Source organism: Onychostruthus taczanowskii, unplaced genomic scaffold (assembly GCF_017590055.1).
Source record: "Onychostruthus taczanowskii isolate IOZ18803 unplaced genomic scaffold, ASM1759005v1 scaffold84, whole genome shotgun sequence".
Taxonomy (NCBI): Eukaryota; Metazoa; Chordata; class Aves; order Passeriformes; family Passeridae; genus Onychostruthus; species Onychostruthus taczanowskii.
Window position 1 is genome coordinate 2,907,540 of NW_024506332.1, and position 18,716 is coordinate 2,926,255.

The 18,716-nt window shown below is 52.9% G+C and overlaps 1 protein-coding gene across 2 annotated transcripts in view; it reads right to left on the reverse strand.

The window, feature by feature from the left end:
- Window positions 1-18,571, reverse strand: part of OGDH (oxoglutarate dehydrogenase) — a 25,459-nt gene extending 6,888 nt beyond the window's left edge. Inside the window, exons 1-9 of one of the 2 annotated variants that reach the window (XM_041424801.1) lie at window positions 18,451-18,571; window positions 15,020-15,269; window positions 10,153-10,341; window positions 9,441-9,543; window positions 3,447-3,562; window positions 2,197-2,351; window positions 1,601-1,747; window positions 1,050-1,140; window positions 12-191 (exon numbers count right to left, since the gene is read on the reverse strand). In XM_041424801.1, the coding sequence (XP_041280735.1) occupies window positions 12-191; window positions 1,050-1,140; window positions 1,601-1,747; window positions 2,197-2,351; window positions 3,447-3,562; window positions 9,441-9,543; window positions 10,153-10,341; window positions 15,020-15,241 (1,203 nt within the window). In that variant the 5' untranslated portion in view covers window positions 15,242-15,269; window positions 18,451-18,571. The remainder of the gene's footprint in view (window positions 1-11; window positions 192-1,049; window positions 1,141-1,600; window positions 1,748-2,196; window positions 2,352-3,446; window positions 3,563-9,440; window positions 9,544-10,152; window positions 10,342-15,019; window positions 15,270-18,450) is intronic. The other variant, XM_041424800.1, reaches the window with a different exon arrangement.
- Between the last annotated feature and the right edge of the window lie 145 nt (window positions 18,572-18,716).

The window sequence follows — 18,716 nt, forward strand, 5'->3', positions numbered from 1 at the left end:
GCAGTACTCACCTTCTTCCCCTCCGTGTCCCCACAGTAAAACTGCTCTGCCTTAGTCTTGCCTTGAACAACGGGATCAGCTGCTTCCAAGTGAGAAGGATTTGCCACCAAGGAAAGGGTGATGTTCCTGTCAGTGACGCGGTTAATCCGCCGGTGGTACATTCCCAGGTGGTACTTCACGTCACCAGAGCCCTGGTGGAGGGGACAAGAGAGTCACCCCAGGAGCAGGAGCGGCTTTTGGGGCGTGGAAGGAGACACAGGAGTGCTGACCCCAAGGCTGGAAGAGGGGGGCATTTTTTGGAGGCACTGCCACAGCACAGCAGGCACTCGCTGCAGGAGCTGAACTGGCACCCAGGAAAGCCTGTTCCAGGTGCCAAACCACCACCAACTTCAGACATGCACTCAGCCCATCTAAACACAGCTGAAGGTGTGGGGGATGAAGCAAGTGTGGTGGGTTGGGCAAAGACCCTGAATAAGAGGTAACATTTGCCTGAGCTCTACCCACACTGCAGCAGCATGGCCATCCATGGCACCATTCCCAATATGCTGCCAGGTAGCCCATCAGGGCACCTCGAGGCCCCAGGCTGCTGCTTTCTCACCTTGAAATCCCACTGAAGGTCATGGCAGGATCAAACCAGCCCAGCCCAGCTTCCCAAAAGCCAAATCATCCCAGCTTATGATGCTGAAGCTTTGGAGCATGAGTTTATTGCAGTGACAGAGCTGCTTTTCGAGCTGCTTTAGAACCCCTGGGGACCAGGGGGACAAATAAACTTCTGCTCCTGGCCACCTCTCAGCAACCACCCTAGAGAGCTGAAAACAGCCAGGTTTGTGCTGGAGACAATGGCACATGTCACCCCCAGCACAGGCAGGGCCAGACTAGCACTGGCACCACTACAAAGGCTCCCATCACCCACGTGTGCTTGCAACATGAAAATCCGTGCAACACTGGTGCCACTGACACCAGAAGCAGTGGCACAATCCAGCCACAGCCCTTGGGGACTGCTCAGGGACAGGCAGCAGCAGCCTGCTGCAGGCAGGAGAGAAGCTCACCTCATCAGCAGCCTCCAGCTTGGAGTCAAACTGGCAGAAGATCTGCTCCAGCTCCTTCCTGATCACGTTGGCAAGAACATTCAGGCGTCCCCTGCAAAAGCAAGGCCACTGCTGACAGCCATTGAGTGCTGATGGTGATCTACAACCCCCACTGCCACAGGCCACACCTCCTGACATGGCTGTGGGGTCACCCAGATACGGAGACTCCCCAGGAGGAGTCTGAAGATCCCTCAGCACAGGGATGGTTTGGCCAACACCACATCCTACGTACTTGCTGAGATGCCCCAGAGTGGGTAGGTGCTGGGATTCCAGCATGATTCCAGCTCTGACCTCAAGCCACCACCCCTCTCCAGACGAATTTACAAAGAAGCTGGAAAAATCCTGATGGCCAGAGAGCAGCCAAGGCCTGACCTCTCCAGCTGAGATTCATCACCAACCAAGATCAATTTGGTGATGGTAGAAACCAGTGTGGCCTCCATTACCAAACCCCAGCAGCATCCTCCCACCTTCTACCCGCACCAGGCAGCACCATGGCTAAGAGGCAAGGTTACCTGTGGGGCATTCCCATGATCACATAATCCACTCCCTTCTCACTTGACTTATCAATAATGGTCTTTAAGGCTGGGATCAGCACTTCACATCCCTCCAGACCAAAACGCTTCTCTGAAGACCATTTCCGATGGAGGAACTCCTCAAACCTAGGAGGCAAAGGCAGGGAGGGATCAATGAGGGCAGAAACCAGAGAAGGGGCAGGGACTGCACCAAGGGAGCCACAGCACTGCCTGATGCAGTGCTCAACAGTCACTTCAGTGCCTTCAGAGCCACAGCACTGCCTGATGCTCTAGCTGGTACCATGCAGTGCTCAACAGTCACTTCAGTGCCTTCCCACAGAGCTCAGCTGGCCATTTTCCCCCACTCCAACACCACGCTGCGCTTAATCCTTATTTTTAGACCTTTTCTTTCAGGATCATCAACATTTCAGGCTGTTTGCCAGCACCTGAGCCTGCCAGACAGTGGCATCAACCTGCTCATTAAGCTGACGGCGACAGATGACGTCAAGATGTGACTCAGCTGGTGGCTGCATCACTCTGGCTGGGAGCAAACCTCCTGGGGAAGATAAGGAGAGGGTGAAGCCCCCCCAGGGTACCTGGTGGAGCGGACCAGCCTGGCCAGCAGCGTGCGCTTCTCCTCGTTGGTGAACTGCATGATGCCTGGGGTCTCAAACTTCTGCCGGATCCACTGGCACTGCTCCAGGTCATTGATGAACATGAACTCCACGCCAATGTGCTGGCAGTATGCCATCTGCTCCAAGGAAATGAGGGGCCATCAGGCAACAGCCAGGGCTTCAGCACCTCAAACCCCCAAAGCGCTCCATTGGAGCTCAGGGCCAGGGGCTCTTCATTTCCCCCTTTACCCTTTCAGCCAAGGAGCCCTTTTATGCCAGCAGAGACTTTGATCTTCATGCCTGGCAGCTGGAGGGGGATCCTGGGGGAACCCAGCTGCCAGCCCTGCAACAGCCCCACTTTAGGAGCCTTGTTTGAGTTGTATTCCCAGGAAAAGGGATGCTGCAGGACATGTTCCAGGACGTTGCAGGCCAGCTTGGACCGTGCACATGACCCAGCATCAAGCTGTTTAATTCCCCTTCTCTGAGGGGCCCACAATCAGTCCCTCAAATCCTTTACATCCACCTCAGAGGAGAGATTTTCCCTCTTCATGGCATCACCTGTGAGCAGTCCAAAATCCCACATCACAGGGCAGGGGAGAATCAGAAGAAGCTCCTCTCACAATGAGGAACCCATTCCTGCAGATGGGCTAAGATGTTGGCAGAGTTTTGCTCCTTCCAAAGGTCAACTAGTCTCAGCAGAGATCATCTGAGCAGCCTGCAGCGTGCCTGAGAGCTGCTTGAGACCAGTCCAAGCACAGGAGGGGATGAAATTTGGCAGAAAAGGGGAACTGCCTATATGAGTTGGAAGCCCCAGCCCCAGGGGTCTCAAACCTGCACCAAGACCCTCTGATGGACGCCCATGCAGGACAGCAACACTGCTGCAAGTGCCTGAAGAGGAGATCACTGGCCTCCAGCCCACTCCTGTGCTCTGCAAGTACCAGCTGCTGCTTCAAACTGGAAAGCATAGCTGGAGAGGTTTCAAAAAAGGCAATATCCAGCTGCCTGGGGTTTGCTCCACCTTGGGCAAACCTAGTGTGTTGCTGCAATGCAGCAGAAAGCTGGAGACAATCAGAGCTGAGCAGGTTACTCGAGGTGACTCTTGTGAGGGGGGAAGAGTGCTGAGAAGCAGTTCCCAAGGTGAAAATCTTAAAATGTGTAGGTTGACCCAGGACTTTCCAAAGACAAGTGCTCTGCCCCTGCCCCTGGTCTGGTGAGACCCCTGCCCTCCTCACCTCCAGCCGCCGGATGATTTCCCGGAGTGGCAGAGCCGATTCATTTCCGCCGATGAAAGTGGTTGTGGGCAAGTGGAAAACTTTGTCGAGGTCAGATTCATCCAGACCATAAAAGCCTGCAGGATTTGTCATGGGTGGGAGAAGCAAGAGAAAGAAGGAAGGAAGAGGGACGTGGATACCGTCACACAGGGACCAGGTACGTTTGGGAGAAGTGGGGAAGGGACAAAAAAAAAGCAGCATAAAAAAATAATAAGCATGAAGGAGGTTTATATGGATAAAAACCAAGCCATAATTAAACAAAAAGACATCAAGCACAGAACAATGAGTCATTATGGAAGGCACCGCAGGAAATGAACCACAAAGCAATGTATATGCATGGAAATGGGCAATTAAAATCCAGGGTGAGTCAGGGAGTTTGGAGCCCCAAGAACACAAAAAACACGCAACAAATTATAACAAAGGGGAGAGAAAAGAAACAGGAATTGAGGAGTCACCGAGCACGTCAGAGGTGTCGGCACGTGGTGGGAATTAAAAATGGAGAGTCAAAGCAGAGAAGGAAACAGTTAAAACAGACACAACCAAACAGATGAAACCCCAAGGAGGGAGAGACAGAGAAGCACAAAAGAGAAAAGGCAACAGGGCTCTGATGGACTCTCCTGAATAGCTCAGCCCGGGAGCAGGGTGGCCAGCAGCCACTCAGGGGTGGCTGCCCAGGTACTCTTTCACCCCAATCAACAGCTTTTTAATTAGAGCTTTTGCCTAGCTCTTCTCAGCAAACCTCCACCCTCTGGTGCTGGCAGCTGACGATTTGGAGACAGCTCCTTCCTACTCGTGGTATGGGGCTGTGGGGAGCTGAGCTGGGCCTGGAGAGGGGCCAAGCAGGCCTCAAGAGCTGGAGGTTGGGATTTAGGGCTGCAGGTGCAGACTGTACCCCAAAGCCATCCGAGGTGCCTCACTACCTGCTGAAGCTCATGGTTGTCTCTGGGGAAACTGAGGCACGGAGGAGGAGGGACAGTGCTGACCTCGCTAAACCAATGCAGAAAGGCAGAAGCAGGTCCAGGAACTGGAGAGTCCCATGACCCTTCTGAAGCAGGAGCTTGGATGAAGGAGTCTACAGCCCTGGCACCTTTTTCAGGCTCCTGCTCATACCTCCTGCACTCCCAACAGGGCCTGGTCCCAAGGTGTTTCCTAACCCAGGGCAGGAGCTGCAGTAGACAAACACACCACTACTCCTCCCAGCTTCCTCCAAACCATCCCAGGACCCCAGATTTTAGAGAGGGAGCTTTCAGAGGACCTATTATTTTAGAGAGGGGATGAGGAACACCATCTAAGCATGGCAGGGCAGTGTAACCCATAGAGGACCTGTTATTTTAGAGAGGAGATGGGAACACCATCTAAGCATGGCAGGGCAGTGTAACCCACCTTCCTCAGGGGGATGGGAGGCAAAAACTGGCCCCTCCTGAGCTAGCCCCTTCCTTGTTAAAGTCTGTCCCTTGCTGTTTGGTCAGGAATGGACAATGAGCTGCAGACAGCCCAATCCCTGGACGTGCTCAATGCCAGGCTTGGAGCAACCTGGTCTAGTGGACTGAGTGATATGAAAGGCCCCTTCCAGCCTAAGCCAGCCTGGGATTCCATGATGACAGGGCTGGTCATGGCTCATTCCTGTGCAGCCTTGAGGGGCAAGTCCAGGAACTGGAACACATTCCTGGCTGCCACTGCTGTTCATCCCCTCTGCTCCTGGGACACCAGAGTCCCAGGAGAGGGAATGAAGCCAGGCCCCAGCAGCTCTGCTCCAGAGCTATGCCTAGGAACACTGAACCAGACAGGAGTTGAGAGTTTAGCCCCATGTCTCTGGGGCTTCTCTTTGGTTCCCATTCAAACAGAAATCCCAGAGAGAGGCAGCAGGGAGCATCCCACACAAACTGCCTGCTGAAGGGCTTCAGGGAATCCTCAGTAATTTGGTGAAGCTTGCAGACCTGCAGCACAGGGCTTTGGCTTGTTCTGCTGTGATGCTTTGAATACACTCTGGCACACTTTGGGGAGTATCAGATTTTACAAGGAGTTTTAGGACATCTATGCATCTTTGCTTCTTCTTTGCTGCAGCCTGACAGCTCTGACAACACTTGGTATTTATAGGCAGCAACACCATCGGATGGAGGAAGACAAGGGACAAGCTGCCAAATTTTCCCTGCGACAAAACCAGCAGAAGACAGCTTGGATTTTTAGGAGTCTTGAACCAATGAGGGAGATTGAGGCCTTGTAAAATTAATATTCACAACAAAACATGTACTCTAGCAAGCCAGGCATGCAAACACAGTATAGAAAAGGCCAGCAACGCTCAAACTGAGGATTTATACAAGGCAAAGTGTCACTAACCACACACCTACGTCAAGACTTTGAGTAGAAATTAAAAATAAAACGTGTCACAAAACTCAGGAGTGGTGGGAGATGGGAGGGGTCCACTTTACCAGCTCAGTTCATGCCCAGAATAACCTATTCAAAGAGAGTCCTGCACTCCAGAGGGTTAAGGGCTCATTAATTGCATACCTCCTACTGTTAACACTCTCAGCCGCTCCTTGAACACTGCGAGGTCTGGGGAGGGCAGGGAGGGGGATGCAGAAAGGGAGAAGACAGAGAGATGCAGTCAAAGTTAGTAAAAACATCTGAAACTGTGAAAACTAGTCATGGAAAGCACAAGTCAAAAAAATACAGTATTTAAAATACAGGCAAAATCCATCAGAGGCAAAAGGGCAGGGATGGAGGATGACTATACACTAGGCAGAGGAGGAATCCTGGTGGGAAGTCTGGTGAGAGGAGGGAGGAGCAGGAGGGGAAGGGGGCATCAGACACTGGGGAGCAGTTGAGCTGCATGGTTTGAGATCTCCTCTTGCACCTTGATGGGAGAGAGGGTGGCCTGGCATCTTCATTTGCCACGACCAAAAGCATCCTGCCAAGCTGCATCACAGGGAGTGGGACCCTCTGCACAAGCTGGGAGCTGCCTCCCACCAACACCTGCTCCAGAGGGTCTGCTCTGCTCGTGCTACTGGGAGGATTTCAAGGTCAACCCACGGAGGTAAGGGTGCTGCCTTAGCACAGAGGAGGAGGACTGGGGTGTTGACAAGCAGGCAGTTCATGAGGAAGACAGCGAAGATGGCAGCACAGCAGGCATGCACAGCTGCCTCTCTGGAGCATGCTTGGTGCAGGCAGGAGTGCCAGCACACTGCAACATGGGCAAGCATGCAGCACCAGAGCTCCTGCCCAGCTAGGTTAGGTGACCCAAGTGCCTCAATCTCACCTAGGTTACAAAAAGGCCTTGGAAACACTTGTCGTTTGGGTCAGCAGGGAAAATCAGACACTTCCCCAAAGAGGGGAAAAGGAAGGTGGGAGCACCTCAAGCCCAGGTCCCTGCAGGGGCTCGCCTGGCTCTTCCTGAGCTGGAGGAGGATTTCCATCAATTCCCCTTGGCAGCTGCCTTCCACGGGGAGAAAGACAGACAGACAGAGACTTAGACACACACAGCCTTCCATACACCACCCAGAAGTCAGTGTGCTAAGGTACTATTTCTTCCTTTCTATTTTCAGGGTCATACTGAGTTCCTGTAGTCATCCTGTCCTTGTTTTACACACTTACCATGCCAGACCAGCTGCAGTGGAAGACCAGGATGAGATTTCTTGTTTTTTTTTTTAAATAGAAAAGACAAGAGAAAGGGGAATTGGGTGGCTCCAGCCCCACCACTCCTCAGATTGAGTAGCCCTGGGCAAGTTTTCTGCCTCTGACATTTTCCCCAAAGATCACACTGCTTAATCCAAAGACAGCTTCCAAACCAGAGCCAAACCAGTTGCTAAACAAAAGGCAATGGAGAAGGATCAATTTCTGAGATCAACCATTTGAATCCAACTTATTTGAATCACAGCACTGCCACTTAAACTGTTGGCAACTGTGATCACACCACAAAAGCTAACCTTTAAAGGACTTTGCTGCTCAGAAAGAAGAAACAAGATTGTTTCCAAGTTTCAAAACCACTCCTGTTATTAACCACCCTGTCAAGTGCTACACATTCCTTCAAAGCAAAAGCCCCTCTGCTATGGAAATAGGCTGGGAAAGCCAGGAGTGTCAAGTTTGGAGGAGAGAAAGCCCCAGGAGATCCTGTTGTGACCTTTCAGTCTATAAATGGACTTATGGGAAAGGAGCAGAGAGTCTTTTTACCAGGGTCTGCAGTGCCAGGACAGGGACAAGGGTTGCACACTGACAAAGGGCATGTCAGTGACTAGACATAAGGAAGAAATTCTTCCCTGTGAGGGTGGTGAGGCCCTAGCACAGGCTTCCCAGAGTAGCTGTGGATTCCCCATTCCTGGAAATGTTCAAGGACAGGTTGGACAGGGCTTGGAGCAACCTGGTCTGGTGGAAGGTGTCCCTGCCTGTGGCAGCGTGGTTAGACTAGCTGACCTCCTAAGCTCCCTTCCAACCCAGACCACTCTGAGTTTAGGACTTCCTGAGCAGCACAATAACTCTGCTGCCCACACCAGGCTCCCTTTCCTGCTGAGGGAAAGCTGTCACTGCCACCACTCACAGCTGACTTGCTCTGGGTTTCACCCAGACCCTGCTCTACTCTCAAAAGGGATACACATCCTCCAGGCATAAAGCTTCAGGGCTCTCCTCTCCTACTCTTCTGCAGAACTGTAGTGCCCACAGCAGAGGCTAAAAACCCCGAGTTGGAAAAGCCTTTCCTCATCCTCTCCACTACCCAGCCATGGTGAGTGGCTTTAAATTCACCTAAAAAGTCTTCCTGCTTCCCTCACAATGCTGACTATGAGCACGTGTGCCTTCTCCCACAGCTGGGTTCACAGCCATCATCCCCCCACCTCTTGCCATCAAAATATCTCAGCACAGGACACACTCCTAGCTGGAGCTGGATGGCTCCTGAGGTTCATCCAAGGGTTGGTCTTCCAGAGAAGCATGTCAGAATCCAGACTATGGGATGAAGCAATTTCCTCATCATCCAGTGAACTGGTCCAACCAAAACCTACTCCCTTCCCTACCGCTCCTGGTACATGTAATCCTGTCCGAAGGTCCAGCAGGTCCAGGGCTGGTGTCCCTGTGCTGGCAGATGAATAAGGAATCAAGGAGGGTTACATGCACCGTGCATTCTGATTGGCTGTGTCAATTGGCAAGGTTAGTAATCATCACTGCTGCTCTACTCTACGTTAGGAGCATGAGCATGCCTCTGGAGTGCCAGGGAACTACCCTGGGAAGCACCAGTGAGGTGACAGAGTTCAGCAACCTCATCCTGGCTAGGAGAATGGTAGCAAACTACAGAAATCAGCTCTAAAGCACATGGAGAGGTGCTGGGTTTAAGCACTTTCAGATCAGGATTTCAAGTCCTGGGAAGCACACACACTTCTGTACAACACTCATGCAGCTCTCACTCAAACGCATTGGAATTTCCACCTCTATACTTGGACAGGAATGCATCCCAAAGCTTCCTTGTTATGATCACCAGTAGGGACTCACAGCTCTGTCTTGGACAAAGGGCAATTAAAGGATTTACAGATGCTGTGGCAAGCTGGAAGTTCAGGAGGGCAGCCCCAGCCCTGCAGAGATGAAGCCAGCACATTCACCCCCAGCTCTGAGGGTCCCCAAGGGCAGCAAGAGGAGCTGAGAGAACAGACCTCCAGCTCTCACCAACAAAAAACCTCTCTGCTTTGCATTTCTAGAAGATGCAATTGCTTCCAGCCCTTCTGGGATCTTGCTTCTGGCTGAGCAAGATCAGTGATAACACTGATTGGTACTGGTTGAAGAAACATGAGCTGAGTACTGGAGTGGCAGCCGGAGGGTGGCAGGACTGCGCTGCTGCTGCTACCGGCAACTACAATTTTAGAGTGATCATTACTAAGGAAACTTCAGACCCCTGGCCTGTGAAGCAATCTACCTACGAAGCTGTGAAAGAGAGGGGAGCTCAAGCAATGCAGCACCAACTGCTCTCAAAGCCCTCACCCAGTTTGTCTGTGGATGTGACAATATCGGCTGGAAGGGAGGAGTCCAGATCTGCATCCAAGATGCCCAGTGGATCGAGTTGTGCTACATGATGCCCTCGAATCTATGAAATGCATCAGGAATGGAAAGGAGAGCAGGAACCAAAAGGGAGAGAAAAACAAAAGAGGGGAGGGGTAAAAAAGTTAAATTACATTAGAATTAATTTGCAGAGTAATTCTCACCGACGTTTGGAGAAACAGTTACTGGCGCATCATCAAAATTTACACAACTAATGCCGAGAGGATCAAGCTTTGCAATGTGGTGACCCCTGACCTGGAAGCAACAACACAGATTAGTCATTAAAACAAGTTAACTGAAGAGACATTCCATTCCTGGGAAGTTCCATCAGCAACAGGGGGAAGCAGGATGGGTGCTCCATGCCACTGCCAAGCATGGCAGCATTCCAGACAGCAGCAAACCACCCAGTGTGGAGAAGACCTCCCCCTCCCTGCCACCCTGTTTGGATGACAACAGCTTTATTCTTCCTACTGCCCAGCAAAGCATCAGCTGAGCTTCTGTCCCAACAGATCAGCTGCTCCTATTCCTAAGGAGGCAGCCCAGCTCCTATCCTCCATGCAAACATGTGCATCATTCACACTAACTCCAGCCCACCTCAGCCCCTGCAAGCCCCTCTACAAAGGACGTGACCCTCCTCGGCACAAAGTCCCCTTACCTGATATGCCCTGATGAGAGATTGCACTGCAAGATGGTCCTCCACCAGTTTATCCACGTTAGGCTGTGCCTGAACCAGGGACTGGGCTTGGGACAGGGTGGAGAGGCTGGTAGTCAGTGGTGGGGGGCTTTGGTAAGCAGTGCCTGGAGCAGCTCCAGCATTGGCGTTGCGAAAAAAGATGTCCCATGACTAGGAAAAAAGAAAGAAGAGAGGTGAGCAGGGTCTTCATTTGCAGTCCAAACACCTCCTCCAGGCAAGGCTACAGAGGTCTCTACTGCCAAAGCAGAGGACAGAACTGCCTCCTCCACTGCACATCAGCTCCATGCAGCTGCTGCTGAAAGCACCCACCTGCCTTGAACAAAAGAGCAACAAAGCTCTCCCACTATTCCAGCTGCATCACCATCCCACTTCCCATCCATCTGGATTGCTTCTTTTGGCATGAGACCAACACCAGAGCCACCCCTCCCTTAGCAGTGGCATCAGAACAGGACAGAGTGATACCCCATCCCTTGGCTCTGCTCCTGGAACCACTGCTCTGAGCAATAAGCCCTAGCCCGGACTTATAGCTCATTTCCTTCTCCCCTGGGGAGGCCACTGCTCAATAAATTCCCCAATATTTTCTGAAAAATATTTCTGCCCTGTAATCAAATACACCTCTTCCTCTTTCCATGGTCTGAATGGCCAGAGACCTAAATCCCAGCATAAGCTGTATTGTTCAGCCCTCAACCAGCAAAGTTTTTATTTTTCTATCTCTTCTTCAATTTTCCCCCATCCTTTTGGTGACACCAATGACAGCACTACAGAGGAACTCCCATACCAGCTCTCCCATGCCCAGAACAAGGCAGCTGCCTCCTCTGCTCCTGTTCCCTTTGCAGATGGGCATTTCTAGGTGTTAAGAAAACAAATCAAAACACTGGGAAAAAGCCCTGGACAGACTTGGTGCACTGTCATACCTTTCCAGCACTGTCTGAAAAGCCTGGAAGTGTCCCAGGCCAAACCCAAGTTAACCAGTCTCCTTGTAGAAGCACCAACAGATTTGGGGAAGGAGAGAGCCTGGCCAAACAAAATCCAATCCACATCCTCCCATGACGTGTCTGCCTCATCTCATGTGTCACCAAATAATGGCAAAGGATGTGAGGGCACAGCAGAACAACAGCTGTGTGCCAGCACAGACCCAGGAAGCTGCTAAAGCAAACAAATCCCCTGGGATTTGCATGCTGGCTTCAGCCCAAGGGTCTCTCCACCGCTGGGGAGCTTGGCATCCTGCACCTTGGAGAGCACCAAATGCAGCCTTGGCAATGGGAGATAGGCCAAGCCCAGCCATCCCCAGAGTGTTTAAATCAAGTAGAAAAGTGCCCTCAAAGCAGGGGTTGTTTGAGGCAGAAAACAGCTTTTGTCCCCTGGAAGCAGGGTGGAAAGGACTGAAAATCTGCCCTTTGCTGGAGTCACCCCAGGTCAGCTGTTCCCCCCCGAGCTCCTCCGGTTGCAGCACCCATCACATGCCCCAGGAAGGTATTTCCAGACCCAATTTACCCAAACAGCCCATTGTCCCATCACATGACTGCAGAAGGTGAGTAAATTTAGAAACAGGTCACGCTAAAGGAACATAAATAAGATCTGGAACATTTTGACACTGTAACTGATAAACAATCACTCCCTCAAGGGAAAAAAAAGGGAAGACAGAAAATACCCAACATTGCTCTGACTGCTAAAGGAAATTTCAGTGGGAAAACAGGGAGAGCTGCTTTTTGTTCCATCTCAGCCCTTCCCTTCCATAGGCTCAGAGCTCCTGGGTGCCCCCAAAGCCATCAGCTCCTGCAAACAGAGGGACAAGCACCCAGGGATGGGCTCTGTGCCCTTGGGATGGAGAGGAACCTGGCTGGATACTTTGCTCCACGGTTTAATCTTGGTTCATGTACTGGCAAATAAAGACAGGCAAGAGAAAAGGAGCACCTGTCAACCTGAGAGGGGGGTGATGGGGACAGGGACGGAGCCAGGGGTGTTGATTTTATAATCTTCTCCCTTCTGCCATTAATTTCTCTTGGAGTTGCAATTAGCTTCTGTTTTGGAAGTAAAAGTTCACTTTTTCTAACCCTAAGCTCTGCAAACAAGGTGTGGCACTTTCACTGAGTGCTTTATTGCTCCACAGAATGACACCTGGATGGCACAGGGCAGGCTAGGGCAGAGATAAGGGCCATAAAGACATCAGCTTTCAACCTGCTGATGTGGTTTTGAATTCAAGAGAATCCAAGGGCTATCCCATGGGTTTCTGAGGAGCACAGAGGTGCCTCTGGAGCTCCCATCTCCCAGGGGAGAGGCTGCCCCATCAGAGTTATCCTGCTTTATCATGGGAAGGAGAACTTTGGACTTAATCCAGCACCTGCCAAAGGTAACAGCAGTAATAAACTCATGGGGTTATTGTCCTCTGACTTTTCCATGCCCGTGGCAGCTCTGTGAGTGCTCCACTTGCTTTTATACCCTGTATAGATGCATACAGGATATAAGATACATAGATATACATTTTGGGTACAAGAGAGCTCAGATCCAGGGCGTTTTTAGACGCCCCACAGCTGCAACACAAAGCATTAGCCTGGACTGGCTTTCCCAGTGCTCCTCCATGCACTGGAAAAGTGGAATTGGTGAACCAGCTGCCTGCCACACACCAGGACAGTTCAGGCTTTAGAGGGATCCTAGGCTCAGTTCTGTGAGTGGAGCTCAGGGCAGACTCCTCTACTGAGAACAGTCCCAAACCAGCTCACCAAGCCAAACCAGCACCTTCTACCAAATTCAACTTCTGAAGAAAGGTGTGGGCTCATGCTGTCATGTCCCAGTTTCTCAGCTTGGAGGTCAGGCATGGAGAGCAAGAGGGGTCCATCCACAACAGGCACTGAGGGTGCTTCAGGCTGGGACACACTGCTTCCACCTCCAGCTCAGGCTGCTTCCTGCTCCTTCCCCTGCCACGGGCTCCAGAAGCATCAACCCTGCTTGGCATGGTCTGCAGGCCTGGCAGCACCCCCTGCTCCAGCAGGGAGATGATGAACATCAGAACTTAAGGCTGCAGGAGGTCCTGCTCCAGCAGGGAGAAGATGATGAACATCAGAACTTAAGGCTGCAGGAGGAGGAGTAGCCTGAACCAAATTTAAGGCAAATTTAATCTTTGCTAAGAGCAGGCAGTGAAGTAGCAACCAGTGGGTTCATTGCTGTGTCCTTTATCAATCTAGACAAGGACCTTCAGTTTTCTGAAGGTGATGGGGTCATCAAACTCCTTTCAATTTAAAAAAGGGAATGCCAAACACTGGCAAGTTAAGGGGTCTGTGTTAAGGGCTGTTTCATGTACAGATCCATGGGGAGAGCTGTGTCCCTGTCACCCAGTTCAACCCAAACTCCAGTGCTGCTGCTTAGGGAGGCTGAACCTACCTGAGATGTACATGCAGGTACCACCTGCACCCACAGCTGTTTGGCCACCTTCCTTGAAGCACCCATGATGTTTGCTTAGGGTATGGGGAGACAGTGTGGGCTGTACCAAGCAGCCAAGCTGGTCAAATGGAGGGCAGGAGGATGGTGTCCCCACTTTTAAGGGGATGCAGTCCCAGGAGCAAGCAGCACTGACTGCCCCCGTGGTACTCCACTGGCATCCATCCATCATGCCTTCACCTCCTCCTTCTCCCACTCTTCTCTAATTTTTATTATTCTACTGTTATTATTATCCAACTCTGCTATTTGGACTTGAAAACTAGAGCTCAGCTAAAGGATTCCATGCAGAAAATGCTCTAAAATAATCTATTTTTTACCTTCCCTATTTTAAGCAAGCACTAAAGCTTGTTCTGCAGTTTAAACCCTTGGTGTCTACAAGGAGGAAATGTATTCAGTGTGCTCAGCTGGCACCATCACACCAGCAGGAAGCCTCAGAGGTTTTTGGTGACAACATAAAGACGCTCCAGCTCTTCCCAGTTGAACGTGTCCCTCCTCCCTGGTGGGACACAGCACAGCAAGGAGCAGCTGGTCTCTGTGTTACACAGGGAGAGAAAAACCTCAGCCAGGTCCCCGTGACAGCCTGACTCCTTCCAAGAGCTCCACCCTAGGATCTGACCTTCCATCTGGCAGGACAGAGGCCAATGCTTATCAGGGACAGCAGTGGCACTTTCCTCCCCTGGGCAGGGCACACAGGCTGATGAAGCCTGCAAGCCAACACGACCAGAGACAGCTGCAAGCCCAGCCCGAGCACAGCAGCTCAGCATCAGGGGACCCATGAAAAAGTGCAGAGGGGACAGAGGAGTGCAGAGAGGAGCTGGGATGGAATCTTGGTAAACAGGTCACTGGAACAAGGTGGAGTCCACACAAAAGACAAGGCCAGAATGAGGCCAAGTCTGTAGATCAGCAATTTGGCTTTACACACACAAGCTCAAAGCCAAGCTCAGCTACATCTGCCCCAACACAGAATACCACCCATGCCCGAGACAAAAAGGAAACCAGTTACAATGTGGAGAACACCCTCCTTGCCCCTTTTCCCCATCCTCCATTCCAGAATCAATCCTCTTCATGAGCCACCAGAGATGGAAAAAATACAGCATTGGGAGCTTGCTACAAGTGGACTCCCAGAAGCATTCCTTGTATCCGCTTGTGATCCAGGATGTCGCCCATGTCCCAAGCCCACGGCGTTTCCTCTTGAACAGAAAAAGCTCCTCTTGCTTCTTGCTCAAGGAATCACTGCTGTTTCTTTTTGGGCAAAGCGAGGCAGAAGGACCATCCACAAACATCCAGCTCCTACTGACGAATTCACTCCTCCTCAAGAGGTGGCACTTACCTGCACCTACTGTTCAGACACACAGAGAAGTGAAGGTGACGTCCTGGCAAGGTTGGTCCTTACCTTATGTACACTTTTGGGATTTTCCAGCCAAGCATAATACATTTCCTCCACATAGTTTGAACTAGTCCCACTCAGAAATGGCTCGGCAGCCACCGGTGCACTGTAGCACCTGAGCTGTTGGAACGTCCTGGGTGCTGCCGGTCTGTGTTGGGAAAGTGTCTTTACAGTCTGTGAGGCCGTCAACGGCCTCAGTTTTGCTGCACAAGTCCTTAAGTTAAGCATTTTTGTCCTGTTTCCTCACACCAAGGTCCTGTTGAGGAAGAACAGAAAAGTGGGTTACGAATTACTGCAGGAGAGCACTGAACAGAGACCACCCCCTCGCCGAGCACGGAGAACCGAGCTTAGGATGAGCTCTTAATTTGGATTAATCCATCCACCCTGTCCCACAGCCAGGGTCCTCATGGCTTGGAAAGGCAGTTTTCACTCAGTACACTTGGCATGGTCTGCCTCTCCTATCCCTGGCAGCATGGCATCATCATCACCCCTGTCACAACAGTGCACAGTAAATCTGCTTGGAGGGCACCCAACACCGGCCTCGAATGAGCCACTGCACACCAAAGCCACCCACATCCCTTGATTTCAGTTTCTTCCATCACTCTCCTTTCCAGGCTGGTCTGGGCTTCCATTTCTATGACCACTCTGCTTGGCTGAGGTTTTCTTCTTACTTTGTTGTGATGTGCACCAGGATAAAGCTGGGAAGAAGCTGTCTACAGGGAGAACTGCTTGCAAAGCAGGGCTATAGCAGTGCAAAGCACTTGAGAAGTGGGCTCCAGGAAAGACTGCTGCTCCTAAAAAGCCCAGACTCAAGAATATCAGTGCAGCTGAAAGACCCAGAGAGGGGCTCTCCCCTGCTCAGAGAACCCAGAAAAGTAACCTGGAGCCAGTGTGGGACCTTTGAGAGCTCCCACCCTGCAGCTTTCAGCAGGGCATGTACTAGGAAGCCTGGGGTCAGCCATGGGGTTTTACACACATCCAACCTAGCACCACAGCCCAAGGAAAGCACTGGAAATCATCCTGAAGGAAGTGCAGGCACTTGGAGCTGCCCTTTCCACCCAGCTCCTCCCGCAAGAGGCAGGAGCCAAGGCTAGAGGTGACCCAGCTGGCTGCTTTCCATATCCCAGACCAGTCCAACGAGCAGCAGCCCAAAGGCAAAGCAGTCACCACGCCTTCGCCAGATTAAAATGAAATTTCACAAGGGACTAGAAAGAACAACACACCTTCACAGCCAGCATGGTGCTAGCCAGCCTTCCAGCTGAATCTAGTTCAGACACTGATCTGTCCCCTGCAGTGACCAATGACAGGACACAAGGGCTGCATCAGGAGAGGTTTAGGTTAGATATTAGAAAAAGGCTCTTCACCCAGAGGGTGTTTGGACACTGGAACAGCCCCCCCAGGGGAGTGGTCAAAGCACAAAGCCTGAGAGTTCAAAAAGCACTTAGATTGTGCTCTCAGGCACAGGGTGTGGCTCTTGGGGATGGTCCTGTGCAGGGTCAGGAGCTGGACTTGGTGATCCTTGTGGGTCCCTTCCAACTGAGCATATTCTGATTCTGTAGTTCTGGCTGCCCGGCATGACAGGGGCTACACTTCCCATTGCAAACTCTAAGGTTTTGGTTCAAAGAGCCTGAGGAAGACCCAGAGTCACCTGAATTCAGACAAATTTTTCCCACAGGAAAAAGGGAACCACTTGTTTCCACCCTGCCCACAATAACACCTGGCAAGAAAGGCCAGCAGGTGCAGGACCACAAGTGCCACAGCACTGGGGATTCTCCCAGTTCACCCTCATCAGATCTACACAGCAAAACACACACTGTTATTTTTCTGAAAGGCTAAGAAAGTCAGGGATGTTCAGCCTAGAGAAAAGAAGGCTCCAGGGAGTCCTTAGAGACCCTCACAGCCGCTAAAGGGGCTCCAAGAGAGCTGAGGAGGGACTTCAGACAAGGGCCTGGAATGACAGGACAAGGGGGAATAGCTTCCCACTGCCAGAGAGCAGGTGAGATGGGCTGCTGGGAGGAAGTTATTCCCTGTGAGGGTGGTGAGACCCTGGAACAGGTTGCCCTGGATCCCTGGAAGTGTCCAAGGCCAGGGTGGATGGGGTTTGAAGCAACCTCAGCTAGTATAAGGTGTCCCTGATTATGGGGGGGTGGAACTGGATGATCCTTCCCCACTCAAAGCGTTCCATGATTCCGTGATATTTCAGAGAGCCAACTGAATCCGGTGCCAGAGCACAGGCATGCATATGGCAGGGAAAAAGCTTTAGCACACAAGTAGCATCATCATCTCCAGTTTCATATCCAGTTTTGGTGCTGTCACTCAGCAGCATCCAGTGACCTCTCTGGAAAACAGTGAGGTTAATGCCAGAGTTTGACCCAAAGTGAGCAGAACTAGCTGCTCTCAGAAGATCTCTTGCAGGAAAGGTTAGCTAGGAGCCTGGACAGAGACAGGCAATCCCAGCTGGAGCTGGGATGATTGCAAGTTGGATCAAAATAGAGAACCAGGAGCAAGGACGTAGGAAACCAAGTCTGTGATAAGGGATATCAGGGTCACAGAGGAACGCAAAGGTCACACGAGGAGTGACGACTGAGGAGTGTGCAGAGGGGCAGCCAGCCACAGCCCAAACCTCACCGAAAGGTCACCTCAGGAATGCCCACAACAGATGACGGCCCGGAGCGCGCCAAGAAACAAATTAAAGCTAAATGTGACCCACCCGCAGCCGGGACGGGGACGTCGGCCTAGATGGCAGGTACTTGGTAAGGACCTGCGGCTTAGCAATACCTTCTAGGTTAAAAACAGCACAAATTCCACCTTCCAGGAAGCGCCGGGGCCAGAGCCACGGGCTGCAACCACAGCTGATCCAGCACCGGGCACCTTCGGGCCCGCGGCAGGCGAGGGCCTCAGAGCGGGCGCGGGCCGGGGCAGACCCTCGGTGTGCGCTGCAAGGCCGACCCCAGCCCACCAGAGCGCTCCAGAGATGTCCGCGAGGCGCCGCGGGCTCGCACGGCGTTCCCCGAGCGGGCACACGGGACGGAGCGGGCCGGCGGAGGGCCCGGGCGGGCGCGGGAGAGCCGTGAGGCGAGCGGGAAGGGGCAGCGGGACCCCCGCCCCGCCCTGAGAGCGCGCCAGGCCCGCCCCCGCCCGCGCCCCCCAATCACCGCCCGCCGCCGCCGCCCGGGATTGGCGTCCCTCGCTGCCTATAGGCCCGAAGCGAGCAGCTGAGCCTTCCCATTGGCCGCAGGGCTGCCCATCTCGCCACAGTCCCGCCCCCCCCTCCGCTCCCCTCCTCCCAGGCGCCCGGGCGGCGCCAAGGACACCGGGGCGCGACCGCGGGCTACCGGCCCCTCGCGGCCACCAGCGCGACCCCCGCCCCGCTCCCGCTCCGGCTCCAGCCCCGACCCCTGCCCCCGGCCCTCCCGCCCAGCTGGGCCCGGCCTCACCGTCCGGCCCTGGCGCGGAACCCACCGGCGTGTCCGTACACCCCGCTCGTGGTCCCGGCTCTGACAGCGGCCCCGACCACCGGTCCCGCCCCGCCCCGCCTCTCCCTTGCGTCACTACGTCGCGTCACCACGCCCTTCGATCCCGGCCCAATGCGTCTGCGCCGCCCAGCGTGCAGTGGTGGGGCGGGGCCGGGCCCGGCAAGGCTGAGGCGCAGGAGGGGCCTGGGGACCGCGCCATGGCCGGAGAACTGGGCGTGCAGTGGTGG